We start from the raw sequence: 19,022 nt of genomic DNA on the forward strand, positions 1-19,022 counted from the left end.
AGACTCTAGAAAGAGTGCAGAGAAGAGCAACAAAGATAATTAAGGGACTGGAGGCTAAAACACATAAAGAAAGGTTGCTGGAATTGGGTATGTCTAGTTTAATGAAGAAAACGACTAGGGGAGACATGATAGCATGATATCTAAGGGGTTGCCACAAAGAAGAGGGAGTCAGTCTATTCTCCAAAGCACCCGAAGGCAGGACAAGAAGCAATGGATGGAAGCTAATCAAGGAGAGAAGCACCCTAGAACTAAGGAGAAATTTCCTGACAGTTATAACAATCAGTGGAACAACTTGCCTCCAGAAGTTCTGAATGCTCCAACACTAGAAGTTTTTAAGAAGAGTTTGAACAACCATTTGCCTATATGGTACAGGGTATCCTGCCTGAGCAGGCGGTTGAACTAGAAGATCTCCAAGGTCTATCTGTTCTGTTCTAATATTTTCAGCTTTCTTTTCTAAGGAGGCATTTCTGAACACTAGCTTAAAGTAACCACTCTTTTCTTGCTTTTCAGCACTGCCTGAACCAGAATAGCAGCAGCAGCAGTCCTGAATTGGATCTCTATTTATATAATAAGCCAGGAGGTCAAGGCACTGGTGGCAAAGGTACTAAGCATCTCTGCTCTGTTGCAACAGGATAAAGACTAGAACACTCTAGCAATAAACTAGAGCACTTTTGGACAGTCTTAGATACAGGAGAATAAAGGCGAGTTGGGCTACCAAAAAAATAGAAGATTCTGTGAAGAGCCATCTGTCTCTTGTTTGGTCCATGTGAACCGAATTATGAAACATCCATGCATCTATATACTGTATCTTGCCGCCTTTCCAAATCTGTTTTTTCTCCAGATGTGTTACCCATTCTTTTAAACCAGCAGAGTCTGTAGCCATGTAGGTTATCTGGGTTATTGTCAGAATAGAAGTATAGTGTAACTGGAGGATTAGTAAAGGCAGCTCTAATGCTGTGTCCCCAGTATGATGGAGAGGCACTACATTTTTTAAAAATCTCTCCCTGCCATTTGTGGGTTGTAATTCAGTGAAATTTGTTGTTCAGTACCGACTGCACATTTTCTGATCCATGGTGATTAAAATGAAATGACATGTAAGAGTCGATACTGTATTCTTGAATTAGGGAGCCAGAATAACTAGAGATTAAACTATCTGCTTGAAACAAGACATTTTGGGTTTTGGCCCATTCATTTAGCTGGTAATGTTGATTGGTGTTGATTGGTGTTGCCAAATGCAGAGAGAATAATGCATGTACTTTGACATACTCTTGCCTCCTTTTCCACCTGCACTGTGGTTTGGTTGTGTGGGTAATGCATCACTTCAAAGTGTGTCTGACCATTCTTCTGTCGTGTAGGTTCCATGTTGGATCTTGTGCAGCACCTGTTTCCACCTTCCCAGTTTCAAGGTAGCTTCCTGTAGATTCCAGTGGGCCACTGAATTTTTTTCCAGTGCTGCTTCCCATCCTCATTTTTGATCCTATGCCTGCTGTGCTGTTGGCTTTTGCTCTGTTGTTTACTGTGTCACCCATGTTTCCTCTTCAGTGTTGTCACCCAGACCTTTTTTCCAGCTCTTATCCTTTCTTCTTGGTTCCAAGAAAAAGCTTTTTTTTTCCAAGTAAGGATTATTTGTCAAAGTTAAAGAATCCACAACAAAAATAGGAACTATTGGCATATTTGGTGGCTTCAGATGGAGATAGAATAATTATTTTTCTGTTCGCATTTCAACCTTTCATCTTGAAACCAAAATGGGAGTAAAACATCAGGCACATTTCAGAAGATCTGTATAACTCTGTAGAGCATATACTGCTGTAGGGTTTATTTTGCAACGCAGAGCAATAGACAATTTTCTTCTGTAATCCTGGAATTGTGAAGTGGGATTCCATGATACTCTGGAATAAAGGTGTAAAACTATGCAACTGATAGTAGGTTGACGGAGAGCTGGAGACGCCTGACCCTGCAATGCATTTAGAAACAGCCCTAACTGAATGGATTTTATACTCAAAATCAGAATAAATGCTGAGCTTGGGCAAGAAATTTTCCTGGTGACATGTTTGTTCAGGATCTTAAAACTGCTGGATCAGTGGAAATGGGACTGGAACACTTGAGTGCCTTTAGTATTGTGCATCTTTGAAGCAGGTTCTTTACATGTAGCTTGTCAGATGGATTTCTAAGTATTTTTGGCAACTTTGAGCTTTATGGTTCTATACCTAACAGAATAGATGACACTACTAGCTCTTCCTTTATCTTTGTTCTCACACGGTTGTTGAGTCAATAACAGGATTATGTTTCAACCATGCTGGGAGTCAGTATAAACTTAAAGGATCAGTTTGCTTCCATAAGAGGGCTTATTGCATGCCTGGAATAGGCTCTCTTTCTCTTTCCTAGGCATGGTTTAGGAGACATATCTCCACGTGATCTATTTCTTCCATGCAAAGGCTACATCAGGCCAAGGTCATGCTAATAGGAGGTGCTGAGCATGTTATGATTACCTTTGACAATAGGGTGCATGATTGAGATAGCATCTACAGTGTCTCTGCCATCATGCACCTTCTGCATGGAGGAAACTCCACTACTTCTGTCTATAATTGATGTCATTTTAAAAACCTAGACTGCTAGTATCTACTGATGCTATCTGTAGAGTGTGTCCTTACCTTTTTGCACACCCTTCTTAGGAACCTTTGGCATGCAGATATTAGTAAGAGATTTTGCTTGGCAAAGTGTGATTCCTATAGAATTACCATTTGTCATTATCTTGTTTTTTTTCCCCATGGGTACTAATTAATGTGGTGCATTACAGGCCAGAAGAAGGTTAGAAGAACTGAAAGAGTTACCACCACAAATCTTGATCCCCAGTTTTCAAGGGATCCTGACGCAGTACAGGAAAGGAGCTGCTTGCTTGCTTGCTTGCTGCTGTTTGCTGGAATAAGTAAAAGAAATCTAGAGAGGGCTGATCTGTTGTCTGATGCTTTTGCTGGCTGAATTTTGCTAAACCTGCAATGAATGCCACTGTTTTGTAGGTGAAAGCCCATTCCTAGTGGGAGCAGGTCTCTTTGTTATCCACATGTATGTTGATTTCCTTGTCCACATTTGTTTCACCCTTTCTCTCTGCACATACTTTTTTTTTTTAACCTTCCCAAGTAGCATCCCAAGGATGCTGAGTTTCTGTAGCAAGTACTAAGGTGAATGGGCTCAAGGAGGCCTTCTATTTCCCTGCAGGTGTTGCATGCATTGCCCTGTCCTTTGTGGATAACTGCGGAAATCCCATTTCACTGGCCCGCTGGGTGAGGCCCTCCACTGTCCTGCTGAGCACTTCATTTCTTCCAGAGGCGGACTTTGAGAGCTTGACTACAGCCAACAAGCATGAGTGTGAACCTGGCAAGTCACAGTCAGGTAGGAAGGCAAAATTTCTGTTTTCCAAAAGAATTCATAAGCAAAATAATGAGACCAAAATGAGACCAGGTGCACAGTCCAAGTTCAGGGTTCATTTGGGAATTGCCATAGCTTTTTCTAAGAGGCATTCTCTTGAAACAGACTTTCTCTTTACAGCTCTCTCTCCTCTAGTACGCTTTGACATCTGGGAGAAGGGAAACATCAGCTTGCTGCAACTGTCTGAAAGACTGCGCCATGCCTTGCGCCATGCCCTCTGTGATGCCCTCATGGAATTTCACGTGCTCCCCAATCCGTTGTGTGTTGAGACATCCACTGAGCTGGAGGATCCGGATAATGTTGGTAAGATCTTTTGGTTACCCTGTTGCTAAATTCTGCAGAATTATTGCAGCCAAGGGTTTCCTGGCTCTCATATGGCTGTTCTTAGGAGCAAAGGAAGTTGCCTTTGTGAATTTAATTCTGTATTATCTTAAGTGTTCTTGAGGCTTCAGATAAGAAATGGCAGAAGCAGAAGCCATTTCTGAACTTTATTGAATATAGCAGGGCTTGAGTTTAGGAGTAGTCACGTGCAAAGGCACACAGCTTACCATGGTGTTATAGCTCTTTTCGAAGATTTATTATTGCCTTTTGTGGAGTTCTTTTTCACTGGCTGCCACATAAAACAATAAGAGATTCGTTAAAGCTAAAGCAGCTTCTAAAAGACTTAGAAAATCATGTGGCTTCAGACAGTTCTTCCTATGGAGAAGAGTTGTGACTGGAAAAAGAGGGAGTTTCTGGTTTGAGTAGTGTGGGATTTTCACTAGCAGTAATAGAGACTGTACTTTCAGGAGGCCTGCGCCGGACAATGTCTGAATCAAAAGGACTGACTCACAATGCCAGAGGCAGAGCATGCCCTCCGCCTCTGCCCTTCTCAGTGCCCACCACAAGTTTGGGTGAACCTGTCACACCTACAAGCAAGATGGGACGACGGAGCTTCTGGGATAAGCTGGTAATGACTATGGAAAATGGAGGGGGAAGCTGTTTTGAGTGCGGAGGGGAAGGGTCAAAACTCACAAACAGAAACTAAATTGAAGAACTGTTACAGCAGAGCGCAAACCTAAGAACTTCTTAAGATAGTCAGTATTCTAGCCACAATGTTATTATCCACTACATGCTTTATAATTCAATATTATAATTTTTCAGCCCCAGACTTTAAGAGGTACTTTTCAGCCTAATGTCTCACAGTTCCAGGAAATACTTTAAAATTTATCCCATAAAGCAGGTGTGTGCAACTATGGCAACTCTGGACTTTAACTGCTCCATGCTGGCTCAGGAATTCTGGGAGTTGAAGTCTACAGGTCATAAAGTTGACTTAGTTGCCCACTTCTGCCATAAAGAAACTCTAGAAAAGGCCTCTGGCCTGATGGCATAATTGTGTACCTGCTTCAAGTTAGACCAACAATATTTGTTGAGCGCTATATTATAGAATAATATATTTATATCATATTATGTGAGGATTATTAGAATGCTCTTCGGTTTTTGAAAAAGATCATATCAAAGCAGAATGTGGCAATATCAAAGCTTGTCTAATACAGAAGCTTAATGGACATGTTTTCCTGTGCTGTTTTAATTGTCAGAGCAAACCAGAAATGGCAGACCAAGGAAGCCCCAAGACTACAGATGACATTGTGTTGGAGCGACCTGAAGAGACTCGCAGTCGCCGTCGCCATAAGACTGAAAGCGTAAAGCAGCATTCAAGCCAGGAACGTGCTGCTTCTGAGCAGGAGCAGAACCAAAGGCAAGCATGATAGCAATAGCACTTAGACTTATATATTGCTTTACAGTGCTTTACAGCCCTCTCTAAGTGGTTTACAGAGTCAGCATATTGTCCCCAGCAATCTTTCTCCTTATTTTACCCACCTTGGAAGGATGGAAGGCTGAATCAACCCTGAGTCTGGTGACATTCGATCTGCCAAATTGCAGGCAGCCAGCAGAAGTAGCCTGCAGATCTGTAGGCTGCGCCACCGCGGCTCTTTTAATAGCTTCCATCCACATTATATTCTAGGAAATTGTGGGAGGGGTTCTTTCTTCCATGTCAAATCCTTCACTTTTTTATGTACTGGGATGCATGAAACTCTCACATCCTCAAAAGGGGCTTAATCTGATAAGTAATAGTATGACCAGGTGCTAGTAGATACAGATACAGATAGATACAGATAATAGTGTCAACCATAGGCAATTGAGATGACGGTGAGCAAGAGATCTGCTTCTCCCTCACTCAATGATTTCTCCTCCCTGGGATCTGTTTTATCCTTCAACCACTTGGACTTTGATATTTTCTCTTCATAGACGTCGGACTTTCCAGCTAGAGGAGGGAGATGTTGGAATTTTGCACCCAGTTTTCAGTCAGACTTGCCAGTCCTGGATGGCTTTCATGAACCGTTTGGGTATGTTTCTAGTTTCATGTCCTGATCATTTCTCTTTTCCCTGGTTTCAGATTAGCTTAGTGTGGGCAGATTCTGCTTTTCTTTCTGTGTTGATACAGTATTTTAAATCTGGAACTCCATACAAGGAAAAAAACTCCCCAATAGGAACAAAATATAAATCTCTGATATTATTCCTTGAGTCCAACTCCCCTAGTTGGGGAAAAAATAGCTTGCTGTCATGTGAATGATAAAAACTTAGCGCCCAGAATAAGGTTAAATAATAAATGGAACTTACTACCGGCCTCAAAGCATCTTAGTTTTTTGAAAAATGTTCTGGGTAAATTATGTTCAGATATATGTTGGTTTCTTCTCTGTACAGGGTGTTCATCAGTGCAGCAGTGTGTCCTAGAAAGTGTCTCCCGCTTCCTGCTGCCTTCTATCATGCTGCAAGTAGTGAATCTCGTCACTACTTTAGCAAGCGACACCACAGTCAAAGTGTTTGAAAAAGTCAGGTAAGTGCTGAGGCTCAACTGTCCAGATAATAGGGAGATGCTTAAGGTTTTAGGAAGCTCCTTTACAAAGATGGGAATAATGTATGTGGGAGAGGAAGCTGGAATTACCAGATGGATATTCGCATACCAACACGTAACATCTTATCCTTTCCTGCAGTGGTCCTCAAGGCATGTCCTTTGCGCCATATTCTCTGACCCCAGGCACCAGTGCCCGACCGGCTGTTATTCGACAATTTATTCTGCTCGGACGGAGCTTCCACCAGTGGCGCTGCAGCACAGAACAAGGTGAGTAGCGCACCGTAGGAAATTTTTTTTTAAAAAAGTAGCCTGATTCCTTTACTGCCTTTGGGGTTCAGAAACTATATTTCATAATGCAATCTTTCTAGCTGTCAAAGGATTCCAGCGTTTCGAGAGTACTGAGCTTAGCTCTACAGATAAGGGTTGTGATGTCGCTCCCCGACAAAGATTCCTCTTCATGGAAATCATTGACAAAAAGGTATATGTTCAGGTGTGAAAGCTGGGAAATAATAATTTGGTGGTCTGAAGTCTGTTCCAGCAATGCTGAAAATGAGTTTTTCTTGTCCCGTTTTTCTTTCCAGTTGATGCTGTACACTTACAATTGGTCCGTAGACTTGGGCAGTGCCCTGAATAACTCACTCACTCGCTTACTACAGTGGCAAAATGCCCGAGCCCATGTAGTACACTGCCTGCTTAGCCAGAAGCTTGGGCTGTTCCATCATTACTGTTATATGGACACCCCCTGGCACGAGGACAGCAAGCAGGTATTTACATTCTTTGCTTCTGTTTTCATGATGTTCTGCTGCCTCTAAACTAATGCTGCATCTCGCTTTGTCCAGGAGCAAAATCCCTTCCTAAATTCTACCCTGGAAATTGATGCCCTGATCCGGAGCCCCAGTGTTCCTCCAAGCAAGGAGCAAGGACGTCTCAGCAGTTCTGCACGCATCTTGCAGCCTTTGCACTTTCCTCCAGACATGGTGCCCTTTGACGAAGCTCTTCGAGATGTTTCAGTCATCCAACCTATTGTTCACAACCCAGAACAGGGTGTTCATGACCCTGTAGCCCAGCATGGAGCTCAGTTCCTAGAGATCAAGAACACAGAGAGGAAAGGTAAGTGCAAAGTTAAGTGTAAGGGGAGTGATAAACAGGATCTGGCATAATTACAGTTCTGGGGCTATCCTGAGAATCCCTGTGTGAAAACTGGCCAAGGAAGAATTAATCAAGGCAATAAAAATAAAGCTATAGAATGCTATAGAGCCAGATTAGTTCCCATTTTTGAAGATATCAAATCTATAGTACAGGCAAATGTGTATGAATTCTTAAAAGCATAAGTTTTCAGTTGGGAATGCTCTCTGGCAAAGGAGAACCTGATAGTCCAAGAATCTCAGAGCCCTGCTGTCTTCAGCTCCTGCTCCTGTTCCCGTTCCACAGAGCTGGAGAAACAGATGAAGATTGAGAACCTTTTTGTGACATGGCAACAGCGTTCTGCTCAATCCAACATGCCCATCAGTGTGAGTTTGGGGCTGGGACATGGGGCTGGGTTGTGATAAACTACAAGCATGATGATGATAATCCCATAAAATGTTTTTCACTATAAGGAAAGACTGTAAATTAAACCAGTGGAATCTTGAAATATAGTTCTCTGAGGATCACTTACATTACTGCTGTTCTCATGTTGGTATAAATTCATTTTTATTAATTACCAGTGTTCATCGTTTGTTTGGACATTATTAGCTGATAGACTATAAACTAGTTCACCCATAGGAATGCTCTCCTCTCCTGCCTCTTATACTGTTTCTAGGTGTGGGCATTGTGTGGAGCTTATGATTCTTGTGCTTCTCTTGTAAATTGTGTGATCAATAGTGGTTTTAAAAAGTGCAAGTGTTTTTATGCAAATAATAATACTGTACAAATATAGAAATGAGTCACTCACACTTAGGAAGGAGGCTGTTGCAAAGAACGTCTGAATAACTTTGTCAACAAAACTACAGGACTTGTCCAGGCATTCACCAGAAGTCAATACTGACTGAAAAGCACAAAATAAAATATTAAGGACAGCCTACCAGAAAGTATAGCATACCAGGAGGTCACCATCTCTCTGTCCAAGAGCCACAATAGACTTTAGTTACGTTTGCAGTCTAGAAGCCAGCAAGAACAACTATGTTCAGAAGAACAAATGAAATGGCTTTCAACTGCTCTGAATATATTTAAAAGACAAAAGATTTAAGAAAAGCCAGAATAGTATCCCCGATTCAGGCCCCATTATTAAATCTTATAGTGCAAGAATTTAGTTTTTCATTAAATATTGACAGATTGTTACTTGTTGGGTTCTTAGCGCTCTCTGAGCTTGTTCTCATTTTGCAGATGTTTAGTTACCTTACTCAGTAACGCCATCAGCGCATTAATATACAGTAGGGTTCGGTGGCTGTTTTTATGTAGCTTATAGAACACCAAGAGCCCAGCAATTCAACCCTGAGCTTACATATATTCGCCACTAGTGCAAAAGAAAAATTAATTTTCATAACATTGTCTTGGCTATGTCAGAGCAGGTCTGATCATCGTTGATAGTTTTTCTTTCCATTTGAAACAGCCCCTTTTGGCAAGATAAGTAAGTTTAAAGCAGCAGATAAATTTATTTCTTGTTCCTGTTTGGTTGTCTGCATATATTTAATAGAGCAGACATTCACATAAGGTCGGCGGTATGCCATACCTCCTTAGGTCCAGAGAAAAATGCTTAAGAGGGAGATTATGGCACCTTTCCCTTTGAAAGCTTCCCCTTTGTTCTCCAGGAATGTTATATCAGTGGGGTGTTAATACATGAAATAGGCTTAGCAATATGCAAAAGTTTTCTCCTGTGTGTATGTGTGCAGCTTGCAGACCTAGACACCCTGAAGCAGTCATCACGCTTGGTCCATTACTGTGCTACACCCCTGCTCTTTGATCCAGGCTTCCGGCAGCAGATTCAGGCAGACCAACAAAGCAAGCTGGAAGGCAAGGTGAAACAAGGGGGAAAGGGAAGCACCTTTTGTAATCCCTTTCATCCTCAAGGCTTACGAGGGTGGCTCATAAGAGGATTTTTTTTTTCCTCAGGTTGAACTAATTGAGTAAACGATTCGATAAGAGCCCGATAAACGAGATTAGAATAAAAGTTCTATTTAAAGAGTCATTGGTGGAGGGTGATCCTTAAAATCCCATTGTCCACAAAGTCCTTTCCATGAAGGTCCATTAAATCCCATTATTACTTTATATTCTTAACAAGGAAGGGCTGAATTTATATGGTCTGATTCTCTCCTAAGTATCAAAGTAGTTTTGAGGGCTCACTGCAAGACTGAAGCCCAGATATCGCTGTAAGGTTATTTACATTACATAAATTCAACTGTTTTCTGAGAAAAATATCATTGTCTGATTATTTGCTCGCATTCAGAAGCGCCATCGCTCCAATGACTCCACAGCATCCGGTAGGGACCGTAGCCACAGTTGTGACTCTGCAGAAGGGCTACCATGTCGATCCAAGGATGAGGCCTGGCTGCTGGAACTATGTCATGCCTTTCTCCAGCAGTACATACAGTATCTGCAGAGCATGGGCTTCATCTTAGTACAGGTGCGCCCAGCCTCACCTGCTCGCAGGTTAGTATGATTTAGCAAGGACAGGTGATTTACAAGTGAGGTGGGAAGAGGGTTGTTGGTTTTTTTTAACTGTTCTGGGTTGCACCAAAGCATATGGCAGAGACATGCTTTCTTTGGGAGAGAACTTCCTGCAAAATGTGGTTGAAAAATTATCAGGTTAAAAGTAACAATTTTAACAACTATTATTGTTAAAAGTAGACATGCAAGATTTTAAGTTTTGTTTACGATATATTGAATAAAAAAGAGAGGATATCCTGGTAGGTCTTTGAACTCCTTTCTGCATTATTCTGGATTTCCAGCAGCACCAGCCGGATTAGAGCTCTGGCATCAATGGCTGGTGAGACACGGGGCTCCTTCTCATACTCCAGGCCAAAGGTGGATGGGAGTCCAAAGGTAAGAATGCTAATTATGGGCAGGTTGCTAGCAGGCTCTGTTGGCATTGTTGTTTCATCATAGATAGGTGCTTAGCTGGAGGGAGGATGGGCCGTCCAACAGAGAGATTGGACCTCATGTTTCCTAGCCAATGATCCCTTTGGAAGCATATTTTCTAGGTAACCAACTTGGAGGCGTACTCCTGAGAAAAAAATGTATTGATTTTCTAGACCACGAACCCTCCTGTCACAGCATACCATTTGCAAAGAGCTTTGCCTGGGGGCATTGTACTAATGGAATTGGCTTTCCAGGTGAGTGGAAATTGCCTTTTGCCATGACCAGACCATATGGCTTAACAACAGTCAAGGTTCCTAGGTCAGCACTTTCTCCAGATGAATTGCAAGTACAATGGGGAAACTAAGGGTATAGCCAACTATTGTGAGATGGTACGGACTAGAATTGCTGGCGGTGTGTGTGTCTGTGAGTCTGTCTGTGTGTCTGTGTGTGTAATCTTCCTAGGCGGTGTTTCGGTTAAGTGTTTTTTTGTTTTTTTTTGGATTGGCAAGCTAAAAAGTATGGTTTGAATCTGAGACAAACTAATCTTGATTTTATTTCATTTAAATTTATATTAAAATGTAATTAAATCAAATATATTGTTATGATGCCTTCAGTTACATATTCAGCCATTTTCCCTTAATATCAGATTAAACATTATCTTTTGTAGCAAGTTTTGGAATGCTCTGGGGCCATGTGCAGCAGTTGAACTATAGAGGGAAAAATAGAGTTGAAATAACCATCATAGATGGAAGCAATATCAGTGAATTAGCTGTTTTAAGGAAGAATAATTATTTTGTTTTACTTAGACTTAGATGCTTTTATGCCACTTTATTTTTTTTAACCTTCTTTAAGGTTTATATGGCATATAGCTATATCTTTTTGTTGTTGTTGAATACAAATTCCCTTCGAAATTTGAACAGATTTGAAAATACGATTTCTGTTTTTATAGATTTTACGCACACACTCTGTATCTCTGCCTCACAGTTTCTAAATAAATGTTGTAATACTACAAGAAGCAAATAGGATAAACTCCAAGGACAGTTTTCAGAGTGCAATAGTTAATAAAGGTAACTGCAACATATGGCTGTTATGGACAGATGAAAATTGATATTTCATCTTTTGCTCCTCTTAGGGATGCTATTTTTGTGTCAAACAATATGCGCTGGAATGCTCACGAATCCCCATGGGCCAGACTGTCAACTCACAGGTAATACTGCCAAGATTAGGGTTTCCCTAACAGGTAAAACTCAGTGGATGTAGAAAATATCATCAAAATATATGCATAAGAGGCAGCTTAAACCTTGTAGGCTGTCTGTTTTCTTGATTTTTGCATCTTAGGCATTCAGAATCCTGCTCATCAAGTGACCATTCTCCTGTGATTGATTGATTGATTGATTGATTATATATTTTCAGTGGCAAGTCTTAATGGCTACATAGGTAAACCTTCTCTGGGACTGTCTGCAACCTAGTTTTTCAGGCCTCCTAATGGTGCACCCATTGTTGATATAATTGAGACCATCCACCTTGCAGCTGGTTGTCTTTTTCATGTCTTTCTTTCCACCTTTTCTAGCATTACAGACTTCTTCAGAGAACAAAGTTATATAATGTGACCAAAATACAATAGCTCAGATTGTACTATGATCCATTGTATGGTTTTCTTGGCTATCTTATTTTATTCTCAAGGGTCGTCTCCAATATCAAAGTTCAAAAGCATCAACAGTCTTTCTATCCTGCTTCTCCAAAGCATAACTTTTCCATCCTTCAAGTATCACAGGGAAAATCATTCCCTGCATAATATCTAGATGAGTCACTGCATCTGAGTATCATTTCTAAGGCCTTATTTGCTATTTGTTGATATTCGGTCCTAAAAATCAGAAATTAACCACCATTCAGAATCTTTATTGTCGGTTCTAAAACTATTTGCTCTACCTGCAGTCATTAGTTTGTTCTTTTGTACTATATATTCAATATTGGTTCTATTTTTTACTTTGCTCCTTGACTTTTATTACCAGAATTTTCAGGTTATTTGCATTTTCAGCTACCAGGGTAATGTCATTTGCATAGCACAGGTTATTAATGTTTTTCACTGAAGTTTTAAAACCACATTTATCTTCTTCCAATCCAGTCTCCCTCATTATATATTCTGCTTTTGGTTGAATAAATGAGGAGTGGGTGTGCAGCCTTTTCTCCTTTGCCTAGCTGAAGCCAATTTTTTTGTGTTTCACCCTTCTTCATTCAGTCTTTGGGTTCCCAACCTGTGTATAAGGTTGCCACAAGAGGACAATGGGAAGTTCCAGAATTCCCATTTTCCTAAGCATATTGTGCAGCTTGATATGGTCAATATAAGCATAAGTCTATATTCAATGAACTGATTTCTTTTTTATATTCTCAGTTTATTCAGTTATCAGCAGTTATATTTCTTGTTCATCAATGTTTTCTAAAGCCATCTTGAGTCTCTGGTCTCTCTCTTCCCATATATGGTTTTAATTTACATTGGATGATCATATTTTGTTGGCCTGTGAAATTTTATCATATTGTGTAATAGTTTGCCCATTCTGCTTTTTTTTCTTTCCTATTGTGTATATTGACTTCCTCTACTTTGTGGTCAGTGTATCATTCTCTAGATTTGCTGATATGGTCCTGTTAAAACATTTACTGATTCTTTTTTCTGTTGCTATATTTCTATAGATTTTCCATCAATTCCTACAGTTTTCTGATTTAGCTATGACTGGAATGTTGATCTGAGTTCATCTTCTAGTAGTAGAGATTCTTATAAAACAGGAATATGTTCTAAGATAACTTAGCTGTTGACATCTCTACTATTCAGTGGAGGAAGTGTGGAAAAATATTTTGTTTGATCCTTTTGAATAATTGTTATCTGTCCATTGGCGTCCTGTAGTAGACAAGTTCAAGGTTAGAACCTTCTCCTAATTATGGAGAGCTTTAGGAGGACTATCTTTGTTCTATGTCTGTTTCCATTTTTCAGTGTCTTTATAGATGGCATTGTATTGCTTCTTTTATCTTCTGACAGATCTCTGAAATTCTTGAAATTCCTTCTTGAAATCATTCTCTTTCTTGGCTTCAGTTTGTCTTCTCTTGGTAATGTCACCATTTGTTCTGACATCTAGTTTGCTTTCTTCTGTTTCTTGGTTTTTGGCAGTCTCTTTTCACATTCATCCTAAACAAGTTACTTGATTTAATTCCACAGTTCCTCTGGTTGCCTGCCAATGAGGTTCAAAGGACTTCAAAGTGATTCCCAGTGTTCTCATTGAAAATGGTGGGCAGATGCTCAAGTTCATATTGTGGAAACTGGGGGGTTACTTTTTCCACTTCAACTTGTACATGAGCTGTTTGTGATTTCAGTTCTTAGCCATACCTTGACTGTTGTTACTGAGGTCTTCCACCTATTTGTATAATAATATAGTGAATTGATTTCTGTATAAATCATCTGATCACTTGAAAGAGTCAAATTCCAATCCATTTCTATTCACTGATGTTCTAAGATATTAAAGTATAATCAAGTCATTTTATTTTTCACTATTCTTGCTTCTTATCTTCCATGTTCCTATTGTAATTTTCTTTTCAGCTTTAGATTTCCTGTATGGCAATATGGAAAGCTTCAGTATAGCCACATCATAAACATAAGCCACATTCCCTCAACACTGTCAAACTATTCACATTAGGCGGCATTACTATTGCTATTGGTCTTCTCATCATTCCTGTCGCCCATCTCCTCCCACTTGTGACTGTATGACTGTAACTTTGTTGCTTGTATCCTTGCGATTTATATTGATATTGTTTCCTAGTATGATTTGATTGCTTATTGTACCGTATGGCTGTCACTGGATGTTGTGCCTTGTGATTCTTGACGAGTGTATCTTGTCTTTTTATGTACACTGAGAGCATATGCACCAAAGGCAATTCCTTGTGTATCCAATCACACTTGACCAATAAAGAATTCTATTCTATTCTGTTCTGTTCTGTTCTGTTCTGTTCTATTCTATTCTATTCTATTCTATTCTATTCTATTCTATTCTATTCTATTCTATTCTATTCTATTCTATTCTATTCTATTCTATTCTAAACATTAGTAGTTGTTTTTCAGTTTTGTAATTGCCTAATTGTTGATCATCTGCTCCATGTTAAGCACCATTCAACCTGAGAGGTCTGTCAACCAGCACTATATCATTAATCCGCTTAGGTTATCCATCCACATGGTTTTATGATAAAATGCAAAATGGTTTGCCATCTCCCTCACACTATGAAATTATGCCTTTGCCATTTTCACTAAAATGCATAAAATCTACCTCCAGCAGTTTCCTATATTGCTACTGTTGTATAATAGTTGCTTTAGCAACTGGGATGATTTGCAGACTTTGACCCAGCTGGGATATATACTCCTGACACTCTTTGCTCTTCCCTCCCAGGAATACCCCCTCCACAATGAAAAAACATAGCAGAGCTTGAGGGACCATCCTCCTATATCCCACTATTTTTTAAATTCCTGTTTCTTACATTCTGTCAGGCCTGGGATTCTATGATATTGAAAAGGCCTGACCTCTCCACCTTTTCAGCATTCAGCAAACTTGATTTGTTGCTGCTGATTTTCTCTAATTTTTATAAATGCAGAGGTTTTTTTTTCTCCTCTTATGTTACGCTGACAATCTGTTCAGTAGTCCTTTGCTTTGATTTCCAGAATGGAGTGCATCTCAGTTGCATCTTGGTTCCTCTATTATGCTGTGGTTTTTGCTGGAAAAAAAAATTCTGTACCAGCAATTCACAGAGTGCAGAGTTACAGACCACCTCTCATTATCTCATTAGGTACAGACGTGGGCTGAGTTTTACAGGATGCGATTCCTCCTTCGGGTTGGTTCTTTGTTTGGTCATGTCTACACCTAGTTATACAGGGTCTCTTACTGCACTGGAAAGTTGGTCTGCCAGAATAGTGTGAGCACAGAATATAGATCCAACTGAGTGACATTCCTTCCTTCGAATCCAGGAAATAATGTTTATATCGTGTGTCCACTGCATGGGGCATCAAAATGTAAAAAAAAAATATTTTTGCAAGTTCCTTTCTATAGATGGGTGGAGCTTGGATTCTCCAGTTCTTGTTGGATTACAATTTCATAAGTCTCAACCACCATAGCTAATGACTGAGGAATTGGCTCAGTAATATCTAGAGGGACTTTCCTGTTCCCAAGTAAAGGTTTCCATCTTTGAATCTGCTCATTAATTGCAAGTCAGAAACTGACGTTCTTTAATTTGAAACTAAATGTAATTTCTGGAATAGTGAAGAAACCAAATAAATATAAAACTCTATAATCTGGTAAATATTTTTACCAGATCCATGTTGCAATATTTTTTTTTCCTTAGTCTCAGTAGTAAATTTGGGATAGAGGAGGAGGAAGAAGACGAATGGCACTCATGGGACATTAATTGTAGGAATTGGATTAGGAACCATAAAAATGAACAGAAAGTTACTTAAAGGCACACATTTTCTGAGCATTTAGGAGATGCTGCCACCTGTCCAATTTCGAAATTATCCTTCCAGTCAAAAATTCAAAGCTTGGTCCTCTTCATAAAAGAAACTACACTATAATTGTTTTAAGTTGGAAAGTTTTAAGTAGTGAAGGGTAATTTTAAAAGATGTAATGATGACACCACTTGCATTTTGTGAAATGCAAATGCCCATTTGCATTTGGAGAAGCTGCACTTATTAGTTGAATCTTCTCTATTCTCAACCTTCTCTCTTCACAATTCATTCATCTTGAGAAAAGGCAGATCCCTCAAATCATTTCTGTTTTCCTAAAAGTGGCATCTACTGCTATTAATATTTTCCTGATGAATTAAATCAAGCCAGCAACTCCCAGCATGCTTTTCTTCTCATCCTCATACAAATTTTGCTATATGCACATTTGAGATAAGACTAGGTCCTCATACGTTTGTTATCTTTGACAGTTTAAACCTTCGGTGGCTTCAACCACTGCTGTGACTAGTTAAAATGTTCCTTCTGGTATATTACTTGGTAGTAATTTAAAAATCACAGTCCTTCTTTCTTATGGAGCAGCGTATATATCAGAGGCCTTTCAGTTTGCTTGATGCATTCTCATGATATGGAATATGACCTGTACCAGAATTCTTCCAGGTCTAGTAAGTAACAAATCCTGCCTAATTCTCCTAAAGCAGAGTTTAGAACAGATTTATTCTGTACAATTCAACTTTTCCTTCAGAATGTATCCTTTATGATGATTGATTGAGAATTTCTACTTACATTGTAGATATTTTTCCCAGCATAATTTGTCTGTACTGCTTTTGCAAAATGGGCAATTTATGAACCAAGCTAGATTAGTGGCTGGATAAAGATTGTACAGTTTGGATCACAGAGGTTTCTGTTGGTAGATGAGCAAAAGCACACAATCTTACTTAGCATTTCAGCCTCAGAATTCAGTATACTAGGACTACTGATCAAACTACTGTTCAAAACACATTTCTACTATGACTATATGTTGCTTAGCTTGGTAATGAAATGAGTATTCACTCAGGTATTTTCCATCGTTATATCTTTCTCAGTACTGTTTGGATCCATTTCACCCAAACTGTCTAATGATATACTATTTTTGCTAGGCTCTCACTTCCAATTGCTCTCTCCTCAGCTTTCCATGCTCTTCACAGAGGAGTGTGACAAAGTACGTGATCTTATGCACGTGCATTCGTTCAGTTATGATTTTCACCTACGTATTGTGCACCAGTATCTACTTGGATCTCACATGGCATTGCGGCAAGGTTATCACCTCACAAGCTTCCTGGAAGACTTCATCACGCAACATCCTGACATCCCCAAGTTTGGACGCAACCACATTTTTCAGGGTAAGGATTCCAGCAGAGTGTTTTGAGAGATCTTTCAGAAGGAACAAGCCCATCTGAATAGTTCTGTGTCACTCTGCAGGTTTATAGTTCAAGGCAAATGGGTGGAATATCACAAGGGCACTATCAATATTTTTATTGCTATTTATGTTTTGTGATGCACTGTCTTTTTAGCCAATTGTCTGAGGACAGTTTACAAATGGATAAGAAACAATCCACATTTATTTTGTGTCTCATTTCTAGGTAGCTACTAAAGTAATTTTACATAAATCAATACATCATATAAACAGGACTATACCAATACATAAAACTTTATAATTGCCCTTATATCTTGTAGTATCATCTCTCATTTGTATTAAAAGACCAAGGCCCTTAGTCACAAAAAGTACATTGAGGTTGCTCAATGTACTTTTAATCTTCAGAATATTTCCAACAACTTCTATGTTGGCTTTTCCATGGCAAGTAGAACAGTTCTAAATATAGTTTAGAACTATGCAGCCATCCAACATTTTTATTTATAAGACAACCTAATGGGTTTACACTTCAGAATTATGTAGAAGACTGGTAATTTCTTTGCATCATGCTAGTTTTCCATCAAATCATTTTTTAAATAAAACAATACAGTTTATATAAAATCCAGGTGGTACAAGAAATCTGGGAGGCACTCTCTTACAAGTCCCCTACAAAAGATAGCTAAGAAACAAGCAATAGGAGCAACTGCATTGTTGTCACATCTAATTAAAGAACACAAAAGAAGCAGGTGAGTAAATGATGACGACATAGCAATAGCACATAGACTTATATACAGCCTCATAATGCTTTACAGCCCTCTCTAAGTGGTTTACAGAGCCAGCATATTGCTCACAACAATCTGGGTCCTCAGTTTACCGACCTCAGAAGGATGGAAGACTGAGTCAACCTTGAGCCGGTGAGAATCAAACTGCCGGCAGTCGGCAGAATTAGCCTGCAATGCTGCATTCTAACCACTGTGCCACCACAGTTCTGTCAGCCATAACATAAAATAAAAAGCAAAATAGCTTCGCTCTGAAGGTTAGAATTATTTAGATTAGAGAAGCCTTGCATTCTCACATATTCCTCCCAACCCTGATTGGGGGAGGGGGGGGATATTTTATTTTACTTTTCCTCCATGCTGATAAACAATCCACCATCTCTTTTCTCTTTTTCAACAGGTACACTAGCTTTGCCTACCAACACCATCACAGCCCATCAACTCTATAATTATATAACTGATCATGCCAGCACCTACCATATGAAACCCCTGCGCATGGCCCGGCCAGGAACTACCAATGAGAGCAAGAAAGGGACTCCTAGCTCTGAGCAAAATGAATATGCGCTGGTCTCCATTTGGAACAGGTGTGTGAATCTAAGGATTTGGTAAAAGTTGCTATCACTTATTTGCTCTCAGAATTCCACCTGCAATGTTTGGGCAGTGAATTTTCCAGTGCAGTCATGTAAAAGGCAATTTATCTTTACATTTATCAGGGACCTAGTATGACTACAATAACGCCAAGCCATGCCTGTAACTTACACTGTAGATTCTTGGGTTTTCTTGGAACTAATTGACTAGGTAAAAAATACATATTTGAGACAATATGAATGTATCATAATTTTGAAGCATTATTTATTCTATTAGAATTAGAATTCTGTTAGAATTCAGGTTATTCCTGAAATAACATCAGGAACATGCAACTTTTTGCAGGCCGAAAAAAAAGATACCCTTGATTTCTAAGTAGTATGCTAGAATCACATTTACAAAAGT

The 19,022-nt window shown here is 39.5% G+C and overlaps 1 protein-coding gene across 8 annotated transcripts in view; it reads left to right on the forward strand.

Moving 5' to 3' along the window:
* The window catches only part of SZT2 (SZT2 subunit of KICSTOR complex), an 84,909-nt gene that overhangs the window by 60,668 nt on the left and 5,219 nt on the right, over positions 1–19,022 (forward strand). For 5 of the 8 annotated variants that reach the window (XM_034414841.2, XM_087889622.1, XM_087889619.1 and 2 more), the window contains exons 49-67: positions 511–601; positions 3,217–3,390; positions 3,547–3,729; positions 4,215–4,375; positions 5,004–5,164; positions 5,716–5,813; positions 6,172–6,304; positions 6,462–6,589; positions 6,691–6,800; positions 6,904–7,086; positions 7,162–7,432; positions 7,754–7,833; positions 9,193–9,318; positions 9,747–9,949; positions 10,249–10,342; positions 10,552–10,632; positions 11,511–11,585; positions 17,032–17,245; positions 18,433–18,616. In XM_034414841.2, the coding sequence (XP_034270732.2) occupies positions 511–601; positions 3,217–3,390; positions 3,547–3,729; positions 4,215–4,375; positions 5,004–5,164; positions 5,716–5,813; positions 6,172–6,304; positions 6,462–6,589; positions 6,691–6,800; positions 6,904–7,086; positions 7,162–7,432; positions 7,754–7,833; positions 9,193–9,318; positions 9,747–9,949; positions 10,249–10,342; positions 10,552–10,632; positions 11,511–11,585; positions 17,032–17,245; positions 18,433–18,616 (2,750 nt within the window). Of the gene's footprint in view, positions 1–510; positions 602–1,355; positions 1,407–3,216; positions 3,391–3,546; positions 3,730–4,214; positions 4,376–5,003; positions 5,165–5,715; positions 5,814–6,171; positions 6,305–6,461; positions 6,590–6,690; positions 6,801–6,903; positions 7,087–7,161; positions 7,433–7,753; positions 7,834–9,192; positions 9,319–9,746; positions 9,950–10,248; positions 10,343–10,551; positions 10,633–11,510; positions 11,586–17,031; positions 17,246–18,432; positions 18,617–19,022 lie in introns of all 8 variants that reach the window. The other 3 variants (XM_034414840.2, XM_087889620.1, XR_015733072.1) reach the window with 3 other exon arrangements.

The sequence above is a fragment of the Pantherophis guttatus genome, chromosome 3, assembly GCF_059756535.1.
Source record: "Pantherophis guttatus breed Tessera chromosome 3, ASM5975653v1, whole genome shotgun sequence".
NCBI lineage: Eukaryota > Metazoa > Chordata > Lepidosauria > Squamata > Colubridae > Pantherophis > Pantherophis guttatus.